This window comes from Desmodus rotundus, chromosome 8 (assembly GCF_022682495.2).
Source record: "Desmodus rotundus isolate HL8 chromosome 8, HLdesRot8A.1, whole genome shotgun sequence".
Classification (NCBI taxonomy): domain Eukaryota; kingdom Metazoa; phylum Chordata; class Mammalia; order Chiroptera; family Phyllostomidae; genus Desmodus; species Desmodus rotundus.
Window position 1 is genome coordinate 1,708,948 of NC_071394.1, and position 22,108 is coordinate 1,731,055.

General features: G+C 62.8%; 1 protein-coding gene across 1 annotated transcript in view; it reads left to right on the forward strand.

The window, feature by feature from the left end:
* Positions 1–20,572, forward strand: part of LOC112315388 (maestro heat-like repeat family member 5) — a 33,835-nt gene extending 13,263 nt beyond the window's left edge. Inside the window, exons 11-31 of the mRNA XM_024572071.2 lie at positions 55–177; positions 896–975; positions 1,827–2,052; positions 2,089–2,091; positions 2,682–2,777; positions 2,960–3,064; positions 4,378–4,513; positions 4,816–4,985; positions 6,732–6,881; positions 7,801–7,955; positions 13,591–13,750; positions 14,367–14,536; positions 16,201–16,344; positions 16,721–16,835; positions 17,509–17,652; positions 18,008–18,184; positions 18,722–18,877; positions 19,577–19,699; positions 19,807–19,909; positions 20,154–20,228; positions 20,475–20,572. Coding sequence (XP_024427839.2) covers positions 55–177; positions 896–975; positions 1,827–2,052; positions 2,089–2,091; positions 2,682–2,777; positions 2,960–3,064; positions 4,378–4,513; positions 4,816–4,985; positions 6,732–6,881; positions 7,801–7,955; positions 13,591–13,750; positions 14,367–14,536; positions 16,201–16,344; positions 16,721–16,835; positions 17,509–17,652; positions 18,008–18,184; positions 18,722–18,877; positions 19,577–19,699; positions 19,807–19,909; positions 20,154–20,228; positions 20,475–20,572 — 2,709 coding nt within the window. The remainder of the gene's footprint in view (positions 1–54; positions 178–895; positions 976–1,826; positions 2,053–2,088; positions 2,092–2,681; positions 2,778–2,959; positions 3,065–4,377; positions 4,514–4,815; positions 4,986–6,731; positions 6,882–7,800; positions 7,956–13,590; positions 13,751–14,366; positions 14,537–16,200; positions 16,345–16,720; positions 16,836–17,508; positions 17,653–18,007; positions 18,185–18,721; positions 18,878–19,576; positions 19,700–19,806; positions 19,910–20,153; positions 20,229–20,474) is intronic.
* Positions 20,573–22,108: the final 1,536 nt, after the last annotated feature.

Consider the following 22,108-nt stretch of genomic DNA (forward strand, 5'->3'; position numbering starts at 1 on the left):
CCACTCTCTCCCTCCCTCCCCGCCCCTGCTTCCTGGCCTGACCCCACACGCCAGAACGAGACCCTGAAGCAGAGCTTCCTCACTGCTGTCCTCATGCTGGTGGAGGCCATCAGCCGCACCAGCGGCGCCCAGAGCTACCAGTTCTCCCAGCTGTCCGAGCTCTTGGATTGCCTGATGGTGAGTGCGGTCCAGGGCAGAGGGTGCGCGGGCGGGGACGCCCCTCCCTCAGAGCAGCACTTCACAGGAGGCCCCACTGGAAAAGAGGAGGGACAGCCAGGTTTCTAAGCCCTTCACAGGCCTTCCCCCTGGGAAGCACATCCATGTCCCCCACCTCACTTGGTCCGTCCACTGACCCTGAGCTGGCCAGGCACATTCCCCCAACAGGGGACATCGCTGAGCCCCAGAAAAACGGAAGCCACCCATTCTGCTGCTACTGACCTAGAGAAGACCAGCAGTCACCAGCAGAGACTGCGGCCTCACAGAGCCCCGGCGGGGGAGGACACAGGGGTGGTGGACGATTCCCAAATAACAGTAGGAGCAGTTCCCGTTTGCTGAGCTCCCGCCGTGATGAAGACCCTGCGTTGCGCGCCTTTCTTCTCGCATAACACGTGCAACAAGGCCGTGCTGCCTGCGAATAAGCGGAGCTCACAGCGGCTGGGAGGCTCGCCCAAGGTCGAGCAGCTGGTGCGGGGCAAACCGGCATTTAGACAGAGTCTCAAGTCCATGCCCTCGTTCCCTAAGTGGGGGCCAGGCTACCCGGCGGGAGAGGACCTGGAGCGTGACCCTGTGGGGTGCCGGGGGTGCCGGGTGCTGAGGCCTTCAGGCAGAGGTCGGACTTGGTGTCGGGAGTGGGGTCGGCTGGCTCGAGCGACAGCCTGCCCCTGCGCACTGGCAGGTCCTGCTGCAGAAGGAGCCCAAGGATGCGCTGTGCACGCCGGCTCGCCAGCAGGCCATCCACCTCATCTCCAGCCTCTGGTAGGCTCCCCGGCCCCGCGCAGGGCCTTCCTCGGCATCAGACGGCAGCCTTTTGGGTCGGGCGTGATGCCAGCAGGCAGGGGGAGGTCAGAAGTCAAGGCCCCACTGTGAAGGGCCATGGTGGCCATGGTGGCTGGGGGTGGGCAGCTCATAGAGACCCAAGCATTGGGCCCCCAGAGTGAGAGGACTCCCCTAGACACTCGAGGTCGGAGCAGTCAGGGCAAGCTCCCAGCCTCGGGCAGAGTGTCGGGCAGACTCAGCCGTCGGGGGAGGAAATACAAAGGGAAACTGAGCCTAGACGCCAGCCAACAGCCCAGGAAGGGGAGGGAGGGAGGCTCCAGGATGCCAGCGCAGCCCTCCACCCACGGGCGGGATGAGGGGAACCTGGCCTCCCTCCCCTGGCCAGGACTGGTTAGTCTGACTAGGAAGCAGAGGCCCAGGGAGTTCAGACCACACGCTCTCTGACTGCAGAGGGACACGCCAGGCCACAGCCAAGCACCCCTCGGCAGGTGGCAGTGGCGGCAGGCAGGCCCTCCCCAGAGTGGCTAGACCAGGGTCAAGTCCTGACAGAGTGGCCGGAGCTGCGGAGCTGCCAGACTGCCCCGCACAAGGTGCCCGGGGCTCAGGGCCTCGAGAGTCCCTCACAAATACCTCCGGAAGCCACCTGCATGGGAGGCCTGCCACAGGACACAGAGGGGCCAGCCTGGGAAAGGCAGCCGTGTATGCGGGAAAGGCGAGAGGGGAGGGAGCGCCTCAGTCCCAGGAGGGGCTGTGCTCCGGCCGCCCACTGCTGGCTGTTCCCAAACCCAGCGCCCGCGCCCCTCCCTCACCATCCACTGTCCCCTACACAGTAAGCTGAGGCCACCCCTGGACCTGGAGAAGAAATCGCGACTCCTGTCCATCTGCCTCCACAGCGTGCTGGCCCTGCCGCTGCTGGATGTCCTAGAGAGACACACCTGCCTCTTTCTGGAGCCGCCCAACATCCAGGTGCGGGTCCGGTGCCCATGGCCCCTCGCGGAAAAGGCCCTGGGGCAGGGGCTCCAGCCCCGCCGCTGTGCATGCCTCGGAAGGGAGCTGGTGCTGACCGAGTGCCGGCCACCTTTCCAGCAGCAGCAGGTCGGAGAGCTCAAGGGAGCTCCCCAGGCCCCCAGGGAGTTGATGGCCAGCACCCAAGGGCTCTGCTTGATGGGCTCCGATGGAGAGTGGGCTAGGTCATCTCTGTGGCCCCCTCCCTGCCTGAACCTGCCTGGCAAGCCAAGCAGGAAAGATTAGGGGCCTCGTGGGGGGGACCCAAGAATTGGCACCAGCTGCGTGACTTGCCAGGACCCCCCCAGAACAAGAGTACGGGACTCCTGTGTAAATCTGTGAAGAACTTCGGGGTGGTGCTGGGGCAGCACAGTCCCCCCTGAGGCCAGGGCCTGAGCAGGCTGCACGCCCAGGGAGCCAGCCCCGCTGAAGACAAGCTTGCCTCCCCACTGGGCAGGCCCAGACCACCCTCCTGCCCGGTCTCCCCAGCTGCCAAATGAGGATTGTGAGGGCCGCTTCCGGGGCATGCTCTCTGGTGGGCAGCTGGCCTGGACCGTCTGCAGGAAGTGGGCACCCTTCACACCCAGAGGCTAGAAGCACTCAGCCCCGCAGTGGCCTCCACCCTCCGTCCACCCCCTGGGGTTTGGCAGCTGCCTGACCCCCTCATTGTCCCCACACAGACCCTCTACAACAAGACCTCAGAGGCCCTGGACCAGTTGCTGCAGACCTTCCTCACACAGAACCCCACCGCGGACGAGCTGCACTTCCTGCTGTCGGTGAGTGGAGGAGGGGTGGTGCACGGCCTAGCACAGGCAGGTTTGAGCCTGGGAGGCAACACAAGAGGATGTCCGAGAGGAGACAGGGCTGTGGGTGAGCGGGCCTGGGCCTGGAGTGGGACTGGGGCAGGGCGGCGCCTGGGTCCCAGCTGCAGCACCCCTCTCTGCCCGCCCACCCGCAGCACCTGTTCACCTGGCTGGTGTCGGATAAAGCGCACGAGCGGCAGCGGGCTGTGAACAGCTGCGTGGGCCTCCTCAGATTCCTAAGCCTCAACCTCTACCTGGACGTGAGGACCCGCTGGCGTGGACCCCGCACCCCACACCCCTCTGCTGTCCCAGCCAAACTGCCCCTCCCAGAGCCCTCCAGGGTGCTTAGGTTCAGGGCCTCCTGCGCCCCTGCCACCACATAGGGTGGATCCCCGAGTGTCCTGCGGTGGCCAGGAGACCCCTTTTTCACATAGGAGGAAACAGGCTGAGCGGGAGTGAAGGACCTCTCAAGTCCCCCCAGCTGGGCTCTGACCCCAGGTGTCCTGAACCGTGACCCAGGAGGCCGGGCTCTTGTCAATGCACCTGCAGCCCCACCCTGTGCCTCCATTTCTCACCCACGAAATGGGAGGAAATGCGTCCTCTTCAGAGGGACACAGTGGGACTCCGAAGGCGGGGGGCCAGGAAGGGCTGGGAAGGCGTGCAGCCCTGCCCCAGACCAGGGTCAGCAGTTACTGCGTGGGATGCCCACCACCCAGCTGCCGCCCTCTGCCCACCACAGCCCCCCACCGCTCAGGGGCCCCAGCTTACCCTCTTCCATCTGTTGCTGTCGTCCCTGGGCCGAATCCACATGAGCCCTGTTCAGGGAGTGAGCCGTACTCCTATCCGCCAGAATCAGCACGAATTCCTTAGGGACCCTCAGCGGGGGATAAGGAAATTAGTTCCTCTGCAGCAGAAACCTGGCAGGCCCTTCCTCAGGAAGGCCCAGAGGCTGGCAGGCAAGAGGTGCGGCTGGGGAAGCGAGGTCTGCGCTGCAGACTCCTCCAGCTTTCCGGTGACGGGGAGGACCCTCGAGAGGGGTTCAAAGTGGCTTCCATTTACTCAAAATCAATTTCCACAGCACAGAAGTGGGACCAGGGTGAGGCATTCGCCTCGGGCGTGACATTGATGGGAACGCCAAAACACTGTACCGTCGAGACAGTAATGTTTTAATGTGACGTTTTAAACAATTAACTCGGCACACTGGCCCAGGGGCGGCTGCCTGCCATCGAAGGTAACATGGTATGAGACCCCCAGCCTGGCCCCAGGGCGAGGCAAGTGGGGCCAGGTCATGGGCATGTTGAGTCCCCTGTGCTGGCTCTATTTACAGTTTTGAAACTTACTTCATTGTGGGGATTTTCCACTCATTTTGATTTTTCTAATTATTACATGAACATGTGATTTCTCTTGATTTCTGAGTTTTTTCGGCCACCCCTTACATGTTGCCCAAACCTGAGTCCCAGCCCTGCCACATGAATGGAGGGTGTCCACTCTGACACTGGCCGTGGGGAGGTGAGGGTGTGGCAGGTGGGGGCTTCATGAGTGGCATCTGCCCTCAGCGGCACTCTCCCCACAGCCAAAGGAGGACTTCAAACGGGTCGGGCAGCTGGTGGGCATGCTGGGGATCCTGTGCCAAGACCCAGACCGGGCCACCCAGGGCTCCAGCGTGGAAGGGTTGGGCCAACTCTACCAGCTCCTGATGCGCCAGAGAGGTAAGCCTCTGGGGCCAGCACAGCAGACTCACTCCCACCTAACAACACCCCCTGCCGAACCCACACCCGCGCTCCCCAGCTCAGCTCCCCCTAGTCTGCCCAACCCTCCCTCTAACCTCAACCGTAGCACCTCGAGAGACTCGCCCAGACACTCAGAACCTCTCTGGATCCCATCCCCAAACTTGGGCACAGGCCCGACCCCGATTACCAGTGACCCCACTGTCACTCCTGCCTGTCCCAACCCAGACCCCGAGCCCACCTCTGCCCCACACTCACCACTGACTAATGCCGCCCCTGGCCAGCGGAGGCTTCGCAGGTAGACACGCTGGTCCCGGAGCAGCAGCCCCAGGCCAGCGTGAACGGAGCCCTGCTGTGGAGCAGCGGAGACCAGAAGGCCGCCCTCCCCGCCCCCCAGGAGGTGGCACTCCCAAAGGACCGAATCTTCCAGCTCGGCAGCTCCCAAGTCATCAAGGTCAAAGCCCTTAGAACTGTGGGCAGGTCTGGGAGGGGGGCCGTGGCCATGCTCTGCTCCGACCCCCACCGCCACCCCGTCTGACAGGGTTCCGGCTGCCGGTGCAGCCTGGCTGGAGCAAGAATTAAAACCCAGGCCAGGATCTCTCCTTCGTCTTTGGTGGCTGACTGGGAGCTTTGGGAGGAGCCCCGGCCCCTGGCCTGGGAAAGGGGAGTTGGGGGGAGAGGGACCTGGAGGGAGGAGGCTGGGGACAGACTCAGGGGCCAGCAGCCTGGGCTGGAGTTCCAGCTGCATCTCTCACTGCTCCGCCCTGGGACACACCCCTTCTCTCTGAGCCTTGGTCTCCCTCGGTAACACAGGCGAAGTCCCAGCCTCCACAAGCACCCAGCCCCCACCCGGCCATCATGGCCAGTGTCTCTGAGGCACCAGACAACACCCCTCCCTCTGAGTCTGACTTTTACAGGATCATCCTGCCCTCCCCATGTCCGCAGGGGCCTCTCTTAACCCAGTGGATGTCAAACCCTCCCCCTGTGACGGCCTGGCCCAGCTCTCCTGTCCCCCAGTCATCTGGTCTACCTCGGCCAGCTCTTCCCTGGTCAATGGCTGGGGCCATCCAGTGGTTCCCCAGGGTCCTTTTCATCACCACAGTGCACTCCCGTATCTCTGTGACACTTCGTATCTGATTTGAATTGCGTACCCTCGGAAGATGAGCGAGGCCGAGCCCTGGGTGGGGCTGGGTGCTGGCATGCACGGGCTCTGTTGCGTGGGGCCTCACGGTCTGGTGGGGTAGCTTCGGCCAGCCCATTCTTGGTGTTGAACCCGCGGCTCATGAAGACCCTGCCCTTGGCGCGCTTGTCCTCCCCTGCCCCCAGCCCCATCGGACCTCGCGCACTCCCGCCCAGAAGCGGGATCTCAGCAGGGCCTGGTGGGACAGCCAGCCTTCAGGAAACAGCTGTTAAGTGGAACCAAATGATAAAGAAGTGGTGAGGGCCCAGCGGGTCCCGAATCTAGTCCTGGCTGCCTCCAGGCCCCGTGCCCCCCAGAGCAGCTGGAGCTGCCAGGGAGGCCGGTCAGGAGAGGACTAGTGTGGAGGGTCTGAAGCCCTGAGGACAGCACATAAACTGTCCAGGCCAGAGAGGGGACACCTGGCTTGGCTTTGGTTTATACCATAAGACCTGGGCTGGAGGCAGAGGCAGAGCAGGAAGGGAAGGTCCCACTGGCCTCCAGCTCCATGGGGACCATGGTGAAGGAACCACAGAGCACCCAGGCCCTCAGGTGGACTGAGTTACGAGGAGTGTAGTATCCAGGACCTGGGAAGGAGCAGCCTGCCCCACCCTGCGCTGTCCCAGAACACAGAGGGTGGGTGCTCAGCTCCGGCTCTCCCTTGGACAAGTGACAAGAGAGGGGTGGGGTCTGGTAACCCACCGGGGTGGTAGATCTCAGAAGGTTTGGAGAACAGACCTAGCTAGGGTCTGAGCGAGGAAGGAGCTGGCCTCCGTCCTAGGGTGGACATCACGCCTCCCTCCCTGGCCCCTGGGCTGTCGTCCGCTCGGGGAGAGGCAGGAGCGATCAAACTGCATAATGGGGAACATGTATCGGGGGCCCGGAGGAGTGGGGTCAGGAGCGCACTCGTGCTCAGAGACTTGAGACGCCTGGCGCACAGGAGCGGGGAACAAGCAAAGGTGGGAAGTGGGCCCCGGGAAGAGGCGACCGCAGTGACGGCTGCCCCCACACCTGCTGCCACAGGAGGTCATGAAGCGTCTCACGCTGGCGGAGCTGACCGACCTCACCTGGACCACCATCGAAGGCCTGGGCTCCACCAGCCCCTTCCGTGTGCAGGCGGCCGCCAGCATGCTGCTCACTGTCGTCCAGGAGCACGGGGCCCAGCTGGAGACCGTGAGGGGGCGGGGAACCCATGGAGGGCCTACGGAGATGGGGCAGGGGCGGAGGGGTGGCCCAGCACTCAGCACCCAAGAGCTAGGGCCTCTGGGCCAGGGCGGTGGCCCTGAGCGTGAGCGTGATCAGGGAGACACAGACCCAACCCTGACAGGTTCCAATGAACGAGGGAAGGGAAGAAGGAAGGAAGAGAGGGAGGGAGGGAGGGAGGGCCCAAGCTGGGGTGCAGGGCCCTGGGTGGTGTCTGCAAGGTCAAGGGGCAAAGGCGCATTGACGGAGCAGTAGGACGGGACATGGGGAAGGAAGGGGCACAGCCTGGACCCTCCAGGAGCTCTTGGTCTAACAGAGGGGACAGACCCCAAAGAGAGAAGTACTGGGCAGCACAGGAGATGCAAAGGCAATGGGGTGTGCCCAGCAGGGTGGGGGCCTCCAGGAAGAGGGAGACTAACGGCAGGCCCTGCGGACGCTAGAGCTGAGCATGGGTGGGCGAGGGGGCACCAGCAGCAGGAGGAGGAGGCCTACCAGGCACAGGGGACAGCAAACGCTGAAGTGGCGGGGTCAGGAGAGAACAAGGTGGGCGTGTCCGACCCTCCTGACGACCGGCAACATGCAGGCAGACTGGGAAGACTGCAGACACCTTGTGGAAGGTAGTGGGACTGTCTCCCCTTAGACGGGGACACCCCCTCTGACCAGGTGTCCAGGGCCAGAGTGCCTCCTCCCTCAGACTACCCCGGACAGGCCTGTGTCTCCCCACTCAAGCTCCCCACTCAGGAGAAGGCCATGTCTGAAGGGGCTCCACGCTCCCCAGGGCAGGACCTCCCTCCCCCAGTAGGCTCACCAGGATGGCTGACCTTACCTCTGACCTCCGACCTCCGCACTCAGACCAGCTACCTCCCCAACTCTCTCCCTGTCCACACAGGTTGCCAACCTGGGCCAGGCCATCCACCTGCAGCTCAGCTCTGTCCGCATCCCCCAAGCCAAGGAAGATGTCCTGCTCGCCGTCACCCTGCTGGCCCGGAACCACGCCCCCGAGCTGGTGGCTGCCTTCCTGGACTTCTCCATACGCCTGGACAGGTGCCCGGCCCCACTTCCCTCACCACCCCTGCCCACCCTGAGCCTCCCCCCACTCCCAGTCCAAAAGGAGCCCCGCGAACCTGCTCAAACTGCTCACTCAGAGCGCACCTGCTGCGGTGGGGAGGCTCCGCTCGCCTTTCATCCTCTGCGTTCTGCGCAAACACCCCTGCCCAGCTGCAGCCCCGTTGCTTGCGGGGAGAGGGCCCCTCACAAATCCCCCAACCAACACCAGAGCCCACTTCCTTCTTGCTCTTCCCCGGACCCTCTTCCTGCTCCCCAGAGGCCACCACAGCCCTCAGGGTGGGGCCAGCTTTCTCCCACAGCCTTCAGACCCGAGTCTGAAGGTGGGCTGGGGTCCCCAAAACCTCAGCTGTGAACCCTAGGTCCTCAGTCTATACCACTCGCTACATACCACCCCCATGCTCCTCTGTGGGGCCTTGAAGCAGTAGCTACTGGTCACGGCCACCCTCTTGCTCGCTCCACATCGGATCTCAGGGATTGCACGGTCCTCCCTCCACCCACCTTCTCCCCATACCTGGATCTCCTCTCTCCCCGTGGTCCTGTCCTCCTCCTCCCTCAGCTGCCCACACCCACAGTCACCCCTCCCCTCGGTCCTCTCCCATCGCCAGCACCTCTCCCACTCCCAAACACCGTCCGCCTTCCCAGCTCGCTCCGGCTGGCACCTCAGTGGGCCTCTGCCCTCCACAGCCTCCAGCCCCTCCCCTGTCCCCACCTCCCTCCTTACCAGCGTAGACTCCATCTCACAGCATCAAACACACTCCCTGCACATGTCCCGAGTCCCTTGTCCCCTCTGTCACACTCAGCTGGCAAAACCCAACTGGGGTTAACCCTGGCTCCACCCCCTTCATACCTGCAGCTGAGCAGCCTCTTGCAGGAAAAAGCTCACCAGCATATTTTTTTCAATTGCCAACCACACACCTGGAGAGGCCTGGGCACCGCCCTGCTGATTACCCCCAGGACTGGCCTTGACTGGGTTGCGTGGGTCCCACCTGTGTCCGCGTTGACCGTCCGGGCTGAGAGCGCTGTGCTCACTGAGGTGTGCTCCGCCTCCTGGTGTCAGTGTGATTCTGTCTATGCCTCCTTCCACCTCCTGTGGCTTCTCCTTCACAGAGGCAGCTGCCATCTTATCCGAGGCCCACGTGTCCGCAAATGCTGCACTTCCTTTGCGAACTGTGACGTTCGGCATTGGAACGTGCCCCGCCTCACCACTTTTAACGCTGTGGGGCCTGGAACCCACTCTGTCCGCTATCAGGGTCACGTCCTCTGCTTTCTTAATTCCTTTCCGTTTTCCCAGCAGGCATGTGTCCATTCTTTCATCTTACCCTTTCGGAATCCAGGTGTTCTAGGCGTTAGCTTACACACAGCCTGCGCTTGGGTCTCGATTTGTGATCCAAATTGGAAAGCTTTTTCCTTTAGTAGATGAGTTAATTCCAGTACGTATCATTCACTGATATGACAGATATGTTGACTCTCAACTCTGTCCTAACGTTTTGTAATTGTGCATTTTGTTACATTTGCTGCATTTCTTTTTCTACAAGATGTGTACTTACCACCCTGGCTGGTGTGGCTCAGTGGATTAAGTGCGGGCCTGCAAACCAAAGCGTTGCCGGTTTGATTCCCAGTCAGGGCACATGCCTGGGTTGCAGGCCAGGTCCCCAGCAGGGGGCACACGAGAGGCAACCACGCATTGATGTTTCACTCCCCCTCTTTCTCCCTCCTTTCCCCCCTCTAAAAATAAATAAATAAAATTAAAAAATGAAACAACAGGATACCATTTTTTTAAAAAAAGATGTGTACTCTTTGATCTTGAGGGTTTTTTGATTTAGGAAAGGTGGTGGGTTTTGCTCTAGTTGTTACCTTTGTACTTACAAACCTATTTTAATGCCCCCAGTCCCTTGTTTTATCATTTAACCTTTTAACATCCGATTTTTCCATTTCTGCTGACACTCTAACCCCCATACAGCCACCACCGAGACTGCTCTGCCCTCTCCTTTCCGGCTCTCATTTCCTCCCGCGTGGTTGCAGATCTATACTTTGCCACAGTCTGCCGTCTGGTCACCACCCGCATCCCCGCAGCGGTTACGAGCGTGTCTGCGTGCTCGCCCCACCCTCTGTGCTGAAGTCCTCTGGCCGTCGTCTCTCAGCTGGACGGAGCGCATCCTCCCACGTTCCTCCTCAGAGAGGAGCAGGGGAGCGCCTGGCTTCAGACACAAGCCCCGCCCCCCTGGGTCTTTTTGTGCAGCTGACAGGCTACAAAATCGGTTCACGCTTTCTTTTACTGAGTGTTCTAGAATCGCTGCTCCCTGGTAGCCTTGTTTTGTCTTCGAAAGGTCTGACGAGTTATACGATCTTTTAGCCCACAGATGTTGCCGATTTTTTCCCCTTTGTCTTCAAAATTTAACAAGTTTGCTAAGCAATGTCTCCGAGCTGACCACTGATTTTCCCAGGTCCTGGTGGGTTCCTCGAACGTGTGGATCTGTTGTGCTGTTGTGGTTTCCGAAAAGTCCTCTCGGTTGTAGCTTCAGACGTCAGTTCAGTTCCACTGTTGTCATCCCTTCCTCGGGGGGTGCAGCAACGCAAACACCACCCTTCCGGCACCGGCCGTCCAGGGCCACGCTTCCTCCTGGCCCCTGTAAGCCCTTCCCTACACCAACTTTTTTTCTCTGGATTGTCTCACTGCTTTTCCGCAAGGCCCTTCTTAAATGTTCATTTGAGTCTTATCTCCCTGGGGCACCTTGCAGTTGCTTTTCTTTTTTTTTCTGAGATAATTTTGTCATTTCTTCCATCTCTTTCCGGAATTTAATCAACTCTCTTTTCTTTCCTTATTTATGTATCTTTTCATTTATAATCCGAGGCGGGCGTTCACATCTTTAAACGCTTGCTCGCGCACATTTAGCCACGTTTGGAGCGTCACCTCACAGCTTTCTCTGCATCGAGGTGGTTTCCATGGAGAGAGTTCCCTCATTCGCTGTGTGCTGATTTTGCCTCCTGATTTCTTTGCAATTACTCTATGGACCTGCTCGTTTTGTTCCTGTTCATCTAAGACACGATTGGAGCTTTTTACAGGATTTCAAGTTCAATGGCACCCTCTTCTGTCAGCATAGCGGAACCCAGATGACTTGGTAGACGTTTTGGTCTGGTGGGCGACAGACGAAAGGGTCCCGTGTCCTGCAGTGTCCAGGCCCTCTTTTCTCTTGCAGCCCCTTAAATGTCCCCCTTTTGCGTCTTTCCCTTTCACCACTTAACTTCCAAAAGGGGGCTTTTCTTGTTGCCCTTCCTCTCCCCCCCGAAGCTGTGCATGCTGGGGACTGCCCTTCAGATTGGATGTACGTTGCAGTCCCTTTGCAGCCACCATCTGCCATCGCCTCGTGGCTGTGGGGGGTGGTCTCGGGGCAGGGAGGACGCACTGGGCCCGGCCGGCGTTCCCCTTTCTGCTCACAGCGGCATTGGGCTTGGGGTGCTCTCTGAGGTCGCAGTTTTTGTGTCTTCTTTTCCCTTCTTCCTTCTCTGGGTTGTTTTTCGAGGAATTTTTTTTTTTTTACAGTGGGTGGGGGGAAGGAAGGGAGAGAGGGAGAGAAACATCGATGTGAGAGAGAACATCAATGCTGTGCCTTCTATAGGCACCCTGACTGGGGACCGAACCCACAACCCCGGCAAGTGCCCTGACCAGGAATCAAACCGGTGACCTTTCACTTTATGGGACCGTGCCCGACCCACTGAGCCACAGCAGCCGGGGCTTTCCAGGAAAGCTGGAAAGGGGGGGCCCCGGCAGCCGCCCTGGCTCCAGCTGCCCAGGAGTCTTGTCGTTGGGTTTTTCCGTGTTGAAATGTGTTTCTGACTCCCCCCTTCTCAGAAGCCCTTTCCACATTTCACCGTCTGAGCAGCGGGACGGCATGTGACGTGGGTGGTGCCTCACACCCGCCCGGCTCTGTGTGGCTTGTTTGTCACCTGAGGACGTGATAGCCTGAGGCCACTTCTAATTTAAACTCTCTGTGGGAGGTCTCCTGGGGCCACAGGTGCTTCGAATCAGACCCCATAACGAGCTTTGGGACTGAACGCGGTAGGCTGGCCGAGGCGTCCTCGCTGCGTCTCTCTGCACAGCGGGCGTGTGGTGTTGTCACATTTACACCGTACAGACAGCCCGTGGGGTCCCGGCTGTGGCTACACTCCATCTTGGGTAGTTTTTTTTCTTAGAAGTACAGAAATAATACAGTGTGGCCTGAAAGTGTAAACAGAAATTGTGTAGTTCGGTACCTTCCAGTATTCTGGCACCTGGCTTTTTATTTCACCATTGTGTGTGTAGGACTCATGTAACAGGTGACCTGTTGTCGGAGGAAGGCTCCCCCACCCCTGAGCTGCACGGCTCCCCCCGAGCAACCTCAGCTCTGCGCCTGTGTCCCTTTCTTGCTGAAACTTCCCCAACAGCCCCTCTTAAAACTGCCCACGCCAGAGGTGCCTCCCGCTGCCCCCCACCCCACTTTCTGCACATGGGACCTCGTACACCCTGGTTCGCTGTCCATGCCAGACCAGGGCGGGGGGTCACTCCCACCCCGTCGGGGACTTTGGCTGGCCCTGCCGCTGCTGGGTCCTCTGGGACCTCGCCTGTAAGAGACAGCGCTCAGCACACACGCTGACTGACTGACGGACGCCCACAGTGAGCAGACTAGAAACCTGGGCCCCTGGGCCCCCCTGGGCCCTGGAGAATCATTTCACTTAAGCCTCTGGAGGCAGCTTTGCCCTAAAGAGGTGAAGGGACTTGCCCAAGGTCACACAGCCAGCCTGGGGCAGGGAGGGCATTGGAGCCCAGACCCTTCCAACTCCAAAGGCCCCAGGTGGGCCGCGACCTCACTTGGGAGTCTCCCGGAGTCCCCTGAGCGGTTGTGCCCACCCAGCCCAGGGTCAGTTGGGACGGGGGTGGCTTTCCCAAGGTCCCAGGGTGGCCCCTCGTGGTTCTGTCTTGAAGCTGGGCATCGGAGCTCATCCTGTCCACCCACTATGGCCCTCCCAGCCCCGCCCATCATTCCAGGCCCTGAAACCCAGCACTCAGGCCCACAGACCCCCCAGCACAGGAAACAGAGTGCGGTTGTGGTCGCCCACCTCTTGGGAGCCCCCGGGCCGCCTGCCTCCCTGGGTCTCACCGGGCCATGCCCCAGGGCCAGGCAGAAGGGCTTCATGACCATGACTCCGGTTGGGTGGGGGCAGGGGGCTGGACCCCAGCAAACCCGGGCCCAGGACGAGGCAGCCAGGCAGGCTTCCAGGAGGCAGAGCAGGGGCGGGGGGCATGCTCCAAGCAAGGGCCCAGAGGCAGGAGAGGAGAGAGGATAGGCAGGGGCTGGAGGTCAGAGGGCAGGGGTCAGAGGGTGACGGCCCTGAGTGCCAGCTGGACTTGCTCTGTCAGTACTTGGGACAGGCAGAGTCGGTGACAGACAGAGTAGGAGTCTTCATCTGGGCTGGGAGGGGCCGAGGGGAGAACCCCTGAAAGCGGGGAGACCTGGGAATAGGGACCAGTGGCACTTTTCCACGTCCCCCACCCCCACATCGCTCCAGGCCCTGGAGGCCCCGGTCACTGTGCCGTGATGATGCGGCTGAGCCCTCACGCCCTCTCCACCCACAGCCACACCTTCCAGCTGTGGAGGGCCCTGGGGGCCGAGCTGCCTGGGAGCCGCAGGGTGCTGGCCACGCTGCTGGCGTGGCTGCAGGAGAGGCCGCTGCCCGCCCAGACCAGCAACAGCGGTCCCCAGCCTAAGGAGAAGACCTACCTGCGCTCACTGGCGGTGAGCCTCTGCCCCCACCCCTGGGGCCGTCACCCACTGCCACTGGGCTGAGGTGACTTCACATGGGCATTCCGCATCAGCAGGGTCCAGGCGCCCGCGGTGGGCGGGGCCCCAGGGAGGGGGCACGCACAGCCCTGCCCAGCCCAGCCCGGCCAGGGAACTGCCGGGGTGGGGGGGGCCCCTGGGCCAGGCCCGGCTCCCACTTCCTGGCTGAGGGCCCTGCACCCCTCTGAGCCCGTTGCCCCTCTGTGCAGTGGGAAAGGTGGTCCTGCAGGGCTCGGGTGGGCGCTGAGGCGTGTGGTGTGGACACGGGACTCAGGCCTCACCGTGCAGATGGCACGGGAGCTGAGGGGCTTCGGGCTCCAGCAGAGCAGCGGGCGTGGGGGTGGCATAGGATCTGGGGCTGTGAATTCTGGAGGTACCTTAGAGGTGGCCTCCCGTAGCCCCCACCGCCCTGTTGGAACCTGCCCTGCCCCCAGCTTTCCCCACAAGCCCAGGCCCTGCTGGCACTGCCCTGGGGCAGGGAGCTCATTACTTAGCCCGGCCACAGGTTGGCCAGGCCTGGCCCCCAGGCTCCAGGCCTTGGGAGCTTCACTGTCCCCTGCCACCTCAACAGGCCATGAACACGCTGTGCAGGCTGCAGCTCACCCGAGAGTTCAGGAAGACAGTGCAGGAGGCCTACCCCCAGCTCCTCCTGGCCTTCCTCGCTCAGGTGCACTACATCTTGGAGCTGCACCTGCCCAGGGAGCCCCTGCCCAGCCGGAAAGCCATGCCCAGCCCCCAGAGGTAGGGTGTCCGCAGGACCTGGGGCTGAGCAGCTATGCACCACCATGGGGCACTTACTCTGACCGCTCCCAGGTCCGGCAGTCCAAGGTGTGCACAGGGCCGCGCTCCCTCTGAACCCTGGAGGGAGGGTCCTTCCTGCCCCTCCCCACTCCTGGCAGGGGCACTGCCTGGCTGCCGCCCAGCCCCTGGAGGCAGGTGCCCTTCTGGGTCCCCTGTGCATGTCACGCAATGCTGGGACAGTCTTGTGCTGACGCTGATGTGGCCGGTCCACCGGCTGGGGCCTGCCGCGCTCAGCCGTGCCCAGCCGAGGTGCGGCTGGCAGCCTCGGCTCCCCTCTGCGCCACATCGCTTCTGGAGGGATCCGATCAGCAGGTCTTTAAGACCTCAGGGGCCCGACTCTTTTCATTTGTTTGTGTTATGATGTGCTTCATGCGATTTGTCAGTTTTAACAGCTCTCCCCAAGGCACGTCACTGGGAAAAAATGCCACTTCTTCGCATATTGCTTCTGAATTCGAACATGCATAAAGTTCCTCATTCAGTCAGATCACCCGCGCAAAATGCATGAATCTTCCCTAATAAGCTGATAGCCGTCCTCCGCCCCGAACACGGGAGGGGCAGGAGAAAGCTGCCCCCAGCTTCCCCCACGAGGGCAGCCGCCCGTCTCCCTGCTCCCACCGGCCCCTTGCGCAGAGCGAGTGGCAGGAGTCCTGAGAACCCTCAAACCAGACCACACCATCTTTCCGGAAGCCCTGGTGTGGCTGCAGGGACAGGCAATTGTGAAACAGGAAGCTTCCGAGAGTTGTCACAGAGGGGACAAAACGCCACTCTGTCCCGAAGTCCCCTTCTCCAGAATCCGTCCCCATTCCATGGCTGAGCCCAATGACCTGGAAATCGCTGCCTGTTCTGAGTGGCATGGCAGGGAGCAAGAGGTCCAGCCAGCCAGCACGCGGGTTGGCGCCACCAGGGGCTCACTGGAGTGGCGTGTCACCCTTTGACCCTTGGTTTTGCAAATCTGCTCGGAACGTGCCTGCTCGGAGCTGACAGCCGTTCTGGGGTGTAGTCACACACCCAGGGTGGTGAGACAGGCTGCAGGTGGCCTGCATGGGGACCAGCCACAGAGTGGGGCGCCCTGCTTTCTGTGGTCCTGCATTCCCGGCCCGCCCCTGAGCCCCCCTGTGGGGCCTGGGCCCATGGCCACAATGTCACAGTGCAGGCTGGGAGCGAGGGGTCTGGCCCAACTGCACTCCTGCCCCCCTGGCTGGCCGGGCTGTGTGACCAGGACAGGCTTCTCCTCTGCAGGGAGGGTGGCCGCACAGGGTCTTCCGAGCCCGTGAGGGGAGGGGCCCAGAGGGACTGCTGGGCGCTGCCCTCCCATGTAGCCTCCTCCCTCGAGGGCGCACACCCCTGGACCTGGCCCTCTGAAAGCAGAGCAGTGTCAGACGGTGCAGGTGGACCCTCCCCTGGGCTTCAGCAACGCCACCCAGCCCAGCCTCCTCCCCCTCCCCACTGTGCACTCTCTGGACTCTTGGACCCACGTTTAAGGGGAGCCCTCCCCCCAGGCCCAGCAGGGACCCCTCAGCCTGTCTCGGAAACCTGCCCGGCTCTGTGAACAAGGGCGGGAATGAGCTGCCAGGGGAGACTGGCCCTGTGACCCCTCTGCTCCCCTGCAGCATGTCCCTGGAGGCACTGAGGAGCCTGCTGGCCACCACGGGCCATTGGCAGAGCTTCGCCCAGCTGGAGCTGCAGGATGCCTGGCGCCTCTTCGCCACCATGGACACCTACCCGAAGGGCGTGGGCCTCCTGGCCAGGTGGGGGTGGGCTGGGCAGGGAGGGTTGACTGGCTGCAAAGACCCCAGGACCGAGCTGGGGGAGAGCCCCAGGGCCCTCAGGCATGACAGACTGGTGCCCCCGTGCCCAGTCCCACACACACGCACAGAGAGCCTGTGGATGCAGGCATCTCGTCCAGCCCTGGCCCAGCCCCAGGCCTTTTCGGGGACAAGGGCTATGCCTGCTCCTCTGTCTCCCCCACACCTGGCCCATACCTGGCACATAGCGGGTGCAGAGGGGCCCGGAGCTCACTCTCAGGGGTGGTGCCCACCCCCCCATCTGGGTCGGGTGGTGGCAGGAAGGGGGGCGCCAGGCTCTCCTGCAAGCCAGGCCCTGTCTGCCCCTGCCCCACCCCAGGGCCATGGTACAGGGTGTCTGTGGGCAGGTAAAGGCCGTGACCCACCAGTTGCTGCACAGCCTGAGGAGCCAGGAGCAGCGGGAGAGGAAGGTGGCCATCCTCATCCTCAACGAGGTAGGTCCTGGCCTGAACCCTGTCCCCAGCTGCCACAGTGTCCCATCAGGACCCACATGAGGACCCCACCTGACAAGGGGCAGGCCCACCGAGACAGACCCCCAACACCCCTCCTTCCCACTTGGGGGCCTCTGCCTGGATCCCCCACCTCTCAGGCCCCAGAGCCCCTCCCTCCCTGGCCTCAGCCCTGTAGGAAACCCCACCTGTCCTCCCTCCTGGGACAGGGTCCACCCCTGGGTGAGACCTGAGAGGTAGTGGTTAGAACCAGAAGGGCCGGGTATGGCCAGCTTCAAAGTGGTGAGCTGGAGGTGATGCAGAGAGGGGGGTTGCGTGGCATTCCACAAACCATAGCTTGGTCCCGCTCCCCGCCCCTCCATGGGGCCCTGTCCCCAGGGGGTGCCATGGACCAGGCTAGTGAGGGATGTTGGCCCCAGCCTTGCTGTGTGGCCTCAGGCGAGGCCCTTTCCCCAGCTGAGCCTCGGTTTCTCCAGCGATCTGCTGAGGGCTTGAACCAGCCTGGAGGTGGATTTCAAATACCTGCTAACCAAGATTCCCAGGGGGGGCTGGTCAGCTGCCCCCAGGCCCCGAAAGCCCCACCAGAACCCCAGTCATAGAACCCCACTCCTGGCCAAGGGCGCCAAGCCTGAGCCACCTACCCTTGGGGGACCCCCAGTTCCTCCACAGCCCTGCCTTGCTGGAGGTGCTCTCAGAGCAGGAGGCCCTGACCCTGCTGGCCCAAAGCCTCAGGGACCCCAGCTCCGAGGTCCGGGCACTGAGCCTGCAGGGCCTGGGGAACATCCTCTTCCACCCAGAGAAGGTAAGGACGTGGGGCCCATGGCTGGTGCGCTCCTGCCACCCCAGAGTGGCCAGGGCATGGGTCAGATCCCAGCTCTGTCCCTCCCAGCCGTGTGTTAGGGGCACATGACTTCACCTCTCTGGGCCTCCGTTTCCTCATCTGTAGATTGGGGCCAGGGTGGCTCCACGCCCCTGGGTGCGGAGGGACACAGGGCCAGTGCAGGCACGCAGGCCAGGGTTGCAGCCTAGGGAGGGCCGTTGCTGGGGGAACCTGAGTTTGTCCTGGGTCCAACCAGCAGGGCAGGGGGTGGGGGACACAGGACCTTTGGTCCTGGCAACCCTCGGCCCAAGGCGCCCACCACCCCCGCCACCCCCAGGGAAGCCTGCTCCGAGGACAGCTGCCGCACTTCCTCAACGGCTTCTTCCGGAACAGCGAGCCCGTGGTGGTGCACCTCATGGGCACAGTGTCGGAGGTGCTGCACCGCCTGGGGGCGCAGGGCGCAGGGGCCCAGAGCCTCTCTGTGGCCATCAACGCCCGCTCCTTCTTCGACGATGTGAGTGTACCCCAGTGGGGGTGCGGCACCCCCTCCCTGGGCCTGTTCCTCAAAGGCAGGGAGAACTCTGGCTGCCCTCCAGCGAGGGTGGGGGGTGGAGACTCCTGTGTCGGTGGGCCGGGCCAGCTTCAGGGCCGCCAGATGGCGCTCAGCCCTTCTCCGCAGGGCGGAGCTCAAGCGCGGAGGTTCAGTCGCAGGCCCCACCAGGGGCCTCACGGCAGATGGGTCTTCCAGAACTTCGAGTTTATGAGAACTGTTTTCCCTTCACTGGGAAATAAGGGGACAAGTCCCACCCCCATAATGCACTTGGGACACTTGGTTGACAGGGTGTGATTGTGTGAGGACAGCCTGGGATGCAGCCCACCAGCCCGGTCTGGGGGGAGGCACGGCCCTGCCCTGGCAGCCCTGAGCCTGGAGAACGCGTCCTGCTGAGGGAGCTGAGCCCCCTCCCCACAGCAGGGTGGGGAGGTCCCAAGCTGGGTGGAGGCGGGGACCCGCGAGCAGGTCTGGCTGTGAGTTGGTGCCCCTGGCTTGCAGGAGCGGGAGGACATCCGGGCAGCAGCCATGGCACTCTTCGGGGACCTGGTGGCAGCTATGGCAGGCAGGGAACCGAGGAGCCTGCGTACCCAAGTCCACCAGAGCATGGTGCCCCTGCTCCTGCACCTGAAGGACCGCTGTCCGGCCGTCGTCACGGTCAGCGCCTGCTGAGGGGCCTTTGCCTTGGAGGGACTGGGGACCCACAGGTGGGCGGGTGTCATGGGGCTGGGGGGCTGTGGAGTGAGGGGTCGCCCCTGGGGTAGCAGGTTTGGCTCCTGCATTGGTTTCCTCTCCACAGTCTGCCTGTTCTCCCATTGTGCACACAAACACACTCACCTGCTCTCCCCGTGTGCACACACACACACAAAAGCACACTATCACCACCCTCCCCATGCACACACGTGCCCAGGTGTGCACACGCAGCTGTGCCTTCTGTGAGCTGCACCAGCCTGTTCTGCTCATGGCTGTGTCCCCGGCGCCTGGCACCTGGTGGGGGCTCAGGCTGCTCGTTGAACCTGTTGAAATGTGGGTGGAGCCCTGTGTGCCCGCCCATGCCCCGGGCCACTAAGACACAGCTCAGCCTTTCCAGGCTCCCCGGCCATCAGGGCGCTGGACAATGAGCAGCCAGCTCAGAAATACAACAGGGAGCTGCCTTTGGTGCAGCCTGAGACCCTGGGGCTGCAGCCGGGTGTGGGGCTTCCCGGGGGGCAGTGAGCAGGAGCCCAGTGGGAGCAGCCAGAGGACAGCGAGGCAGGAGGGTGACTGGCGGGGAAGGAGCCATGGAGCCCATGCAGCCTCCCTCAGACCCCGCCCCGAGCCCTGGCCCCCTGGTGACCCCCCCTGCTGTCCCTGCAGCAGGCCAAGCTCGCCTTCTACCGCTGCTCCCTGCGGCTCCGTTGGCGGCTGCCACATACCCTCTTCTGCGCCCTGGCCTGGGAGAGGGGCCTCAGCGCCCGCCACTTCCTCTGGTCCCTCCTGGTGAGGGGCCTTGGGCAGGGGTGCGGGGCACTGGGCTGCAGCTGGGATGGGGAGGCGGTGTGGGGGAGCTGGTCCCAGGCCATGACATGCGTGCTATCCTTGGCCAGCTGACCCAGAGGCAGGAGGAGTTCAGCATCCACTTGTCACAGGCCCTCAGCTACCTGCACAGCCGCCATCACCACCTCAAGGCCTGGGCAGCACTCTTCCTAGGTGACTGGGGGTGCCCAGACTCACGGACCCCCCATGCCTACCCCACCTGAGCACCCTGACCTCTCCTGCCCTGCTCCTCCCACCTAGCCCTGGCCACACCTCTGTACCTGGCCCAGAAGAAAGGTGCTGGGTGGGGGGCCTTGGAAGGGCAGGGGTGGGTCCGAGCCCCCCGAAGAAGACAGGGAGCCCCAGCCTGCCTGTGAGCCCCATCTGCGGGCCAGCATGCTCTCTGTCTGTCGCACAGGTTACACCATCTGCTACCACCCCCAGGCCGTGTTTCAGGTGGTGAACGAGGGGGACGTGAAGCTGCTGTTCTCCAGTGAGCAGCCCCCTGCCTGCCCCACCCATGGGACGGGCCCACCCGTGTCACCCATAGGGTGGGCACCCAAGTGTGAGGGGCTTGGAGTGGGTGTGATTGGGGATAGAAGCCCCCCAGGCTTAGAAGGTGGAGGAGGTGGAGCCAGGGCCCATCCCGCCCCTCCACCCCACCCAAGGGAGCATGGGGCCCTCTCCTCCACCTGGGCAGGGGTGGGGGTCGCTTCCGACTGGTCCCTCCCTCTTGGAGCTTTCAAAGATCTTCAAAAGGACCCAGAGCCTGGCATCCAGGAATTCGCCACCAGGCAGCTCAGCTTCCTCCCACGAGTGGCAGCCAGCCGGAAGTGACCGCCCGCCGCCTCCCTCAGCCTCCCCACCCCATGCCTCCCACTTGGCCAGCGCTGCCCCTCTGCACAGAGCTTGGTTGCATAACATTTTTCCATTTGAAAGAAAGATCTAGATTCAACAAAGAAGTGTCACACCTGCCGGCTCCCTGCCCACCCTCCCCTGGGGGGACCAAGGCCAGCTGGGCAGACACTGACAAGGCCAGGGGACAGGGCCAGGCCTGGGGTTCGGGCTCTGCAAATGCCAGCCACTCTGCTCTTAGCGGCCAGGGGCTGCACCTGACTAGAGCTCAAGCTGCAGCCCACCAGTGCCTGGGCGCTGAGGGCACCCCGAGGACAGCAGGCCCTGAGATCCCAGAAGGGCCCATTTGCCAGGGCGCCCCCACAGGCTTCCGACTACCTCCAGCTCAGAGCTCCATAGGTGGCCCACGACAATGGGGCCCTGTGGGCCTATGCCCCCCTCCACCCTCACCTCTATCCTCCTGGCCCCAGTCCAGGCTGGCACCCAGGCTGGCAGCAGAACCAGCTGGGGCCCAGGGTCAGACCCTCCTCATGCAGCCTGGCCACCTGGATGGGCTGTGTGGCCTCTGCTGTTCCACCCGTGAAATGAGCCGGAAGACCTTCCTCCCCAGGCCCCTCAGAGGGCTGATCTGGAGGAGGTCTTCCTGGCAGCATCCCTGACTTCCTGGAGACCCACCTGACCGTCAGCTGGCCCTTCCTTCAGCCTTGGTCCTCCATCCTGGGAAATGGGCAGTGTGCCCTTCATTGGCCTCATCCCAGGAGGCCTCTCTCTGGACCAGACCAGCCGACTGCCCTACCAAGAGCATCCTCCAGCCTAGCCTGCCCATCTGCCTGTCCTCTCCAGGGCCCCACTGACCCCTCCCACCTTCACTCAGGTCACCTCCCACCAGGAGCACCTCCCCACCCTCACCAGCCTTGGCACCTCCATATCCTTCGAGGACTAGGCTGCATGTCCCCTGCCCCTAGCCCCTCAAAAGTTCCTCAGTGACTGGGCGCCCTGCCCCCCATACTAAACGAGGGGCTGGGGAGGAGGGTCCCCTGGGTTCAGCCAGTGTGGTCTGGAGGTGCTGTCTCCCCTAAAGAGAGCTTCCGTGGTCTCACCCATTGGCTGCCCTCTGGGCGGGCAGGCCTCCACGCTGGGGATGGGGCAAGCCCCTTGGGGAAGCTGAGACTCCAAGAGGCTGTGCCCGGCAGTGGGGAGGGGCCACACCCTCCTGGCGGGCAGCCGTGCTCTGCACAGCCAGGCGCCTGGGACCTGGCCCAGCGCTGACACTTCCCCGCCAGGCCCACGGCAGCAGGCCAGGAGACGGAGGGCCCAGGCCTGTGTCCCTACTGGCCACCCACCCAGGGGTCCCAGCAAGGTGCAGCCCCAGGCCTACCCTTCAAGCATAGAATGGGCCCAGGCAAGGGACACCTGCCTCACCAGGGCCTGAGTCTCTTCCAAGGCCTCACCCTGGGGCTCCCTACTCCTGGGCCCACCTCTTCCCCAGTGAAAAGGAGCAGGGAAGGCGTGGGGCAC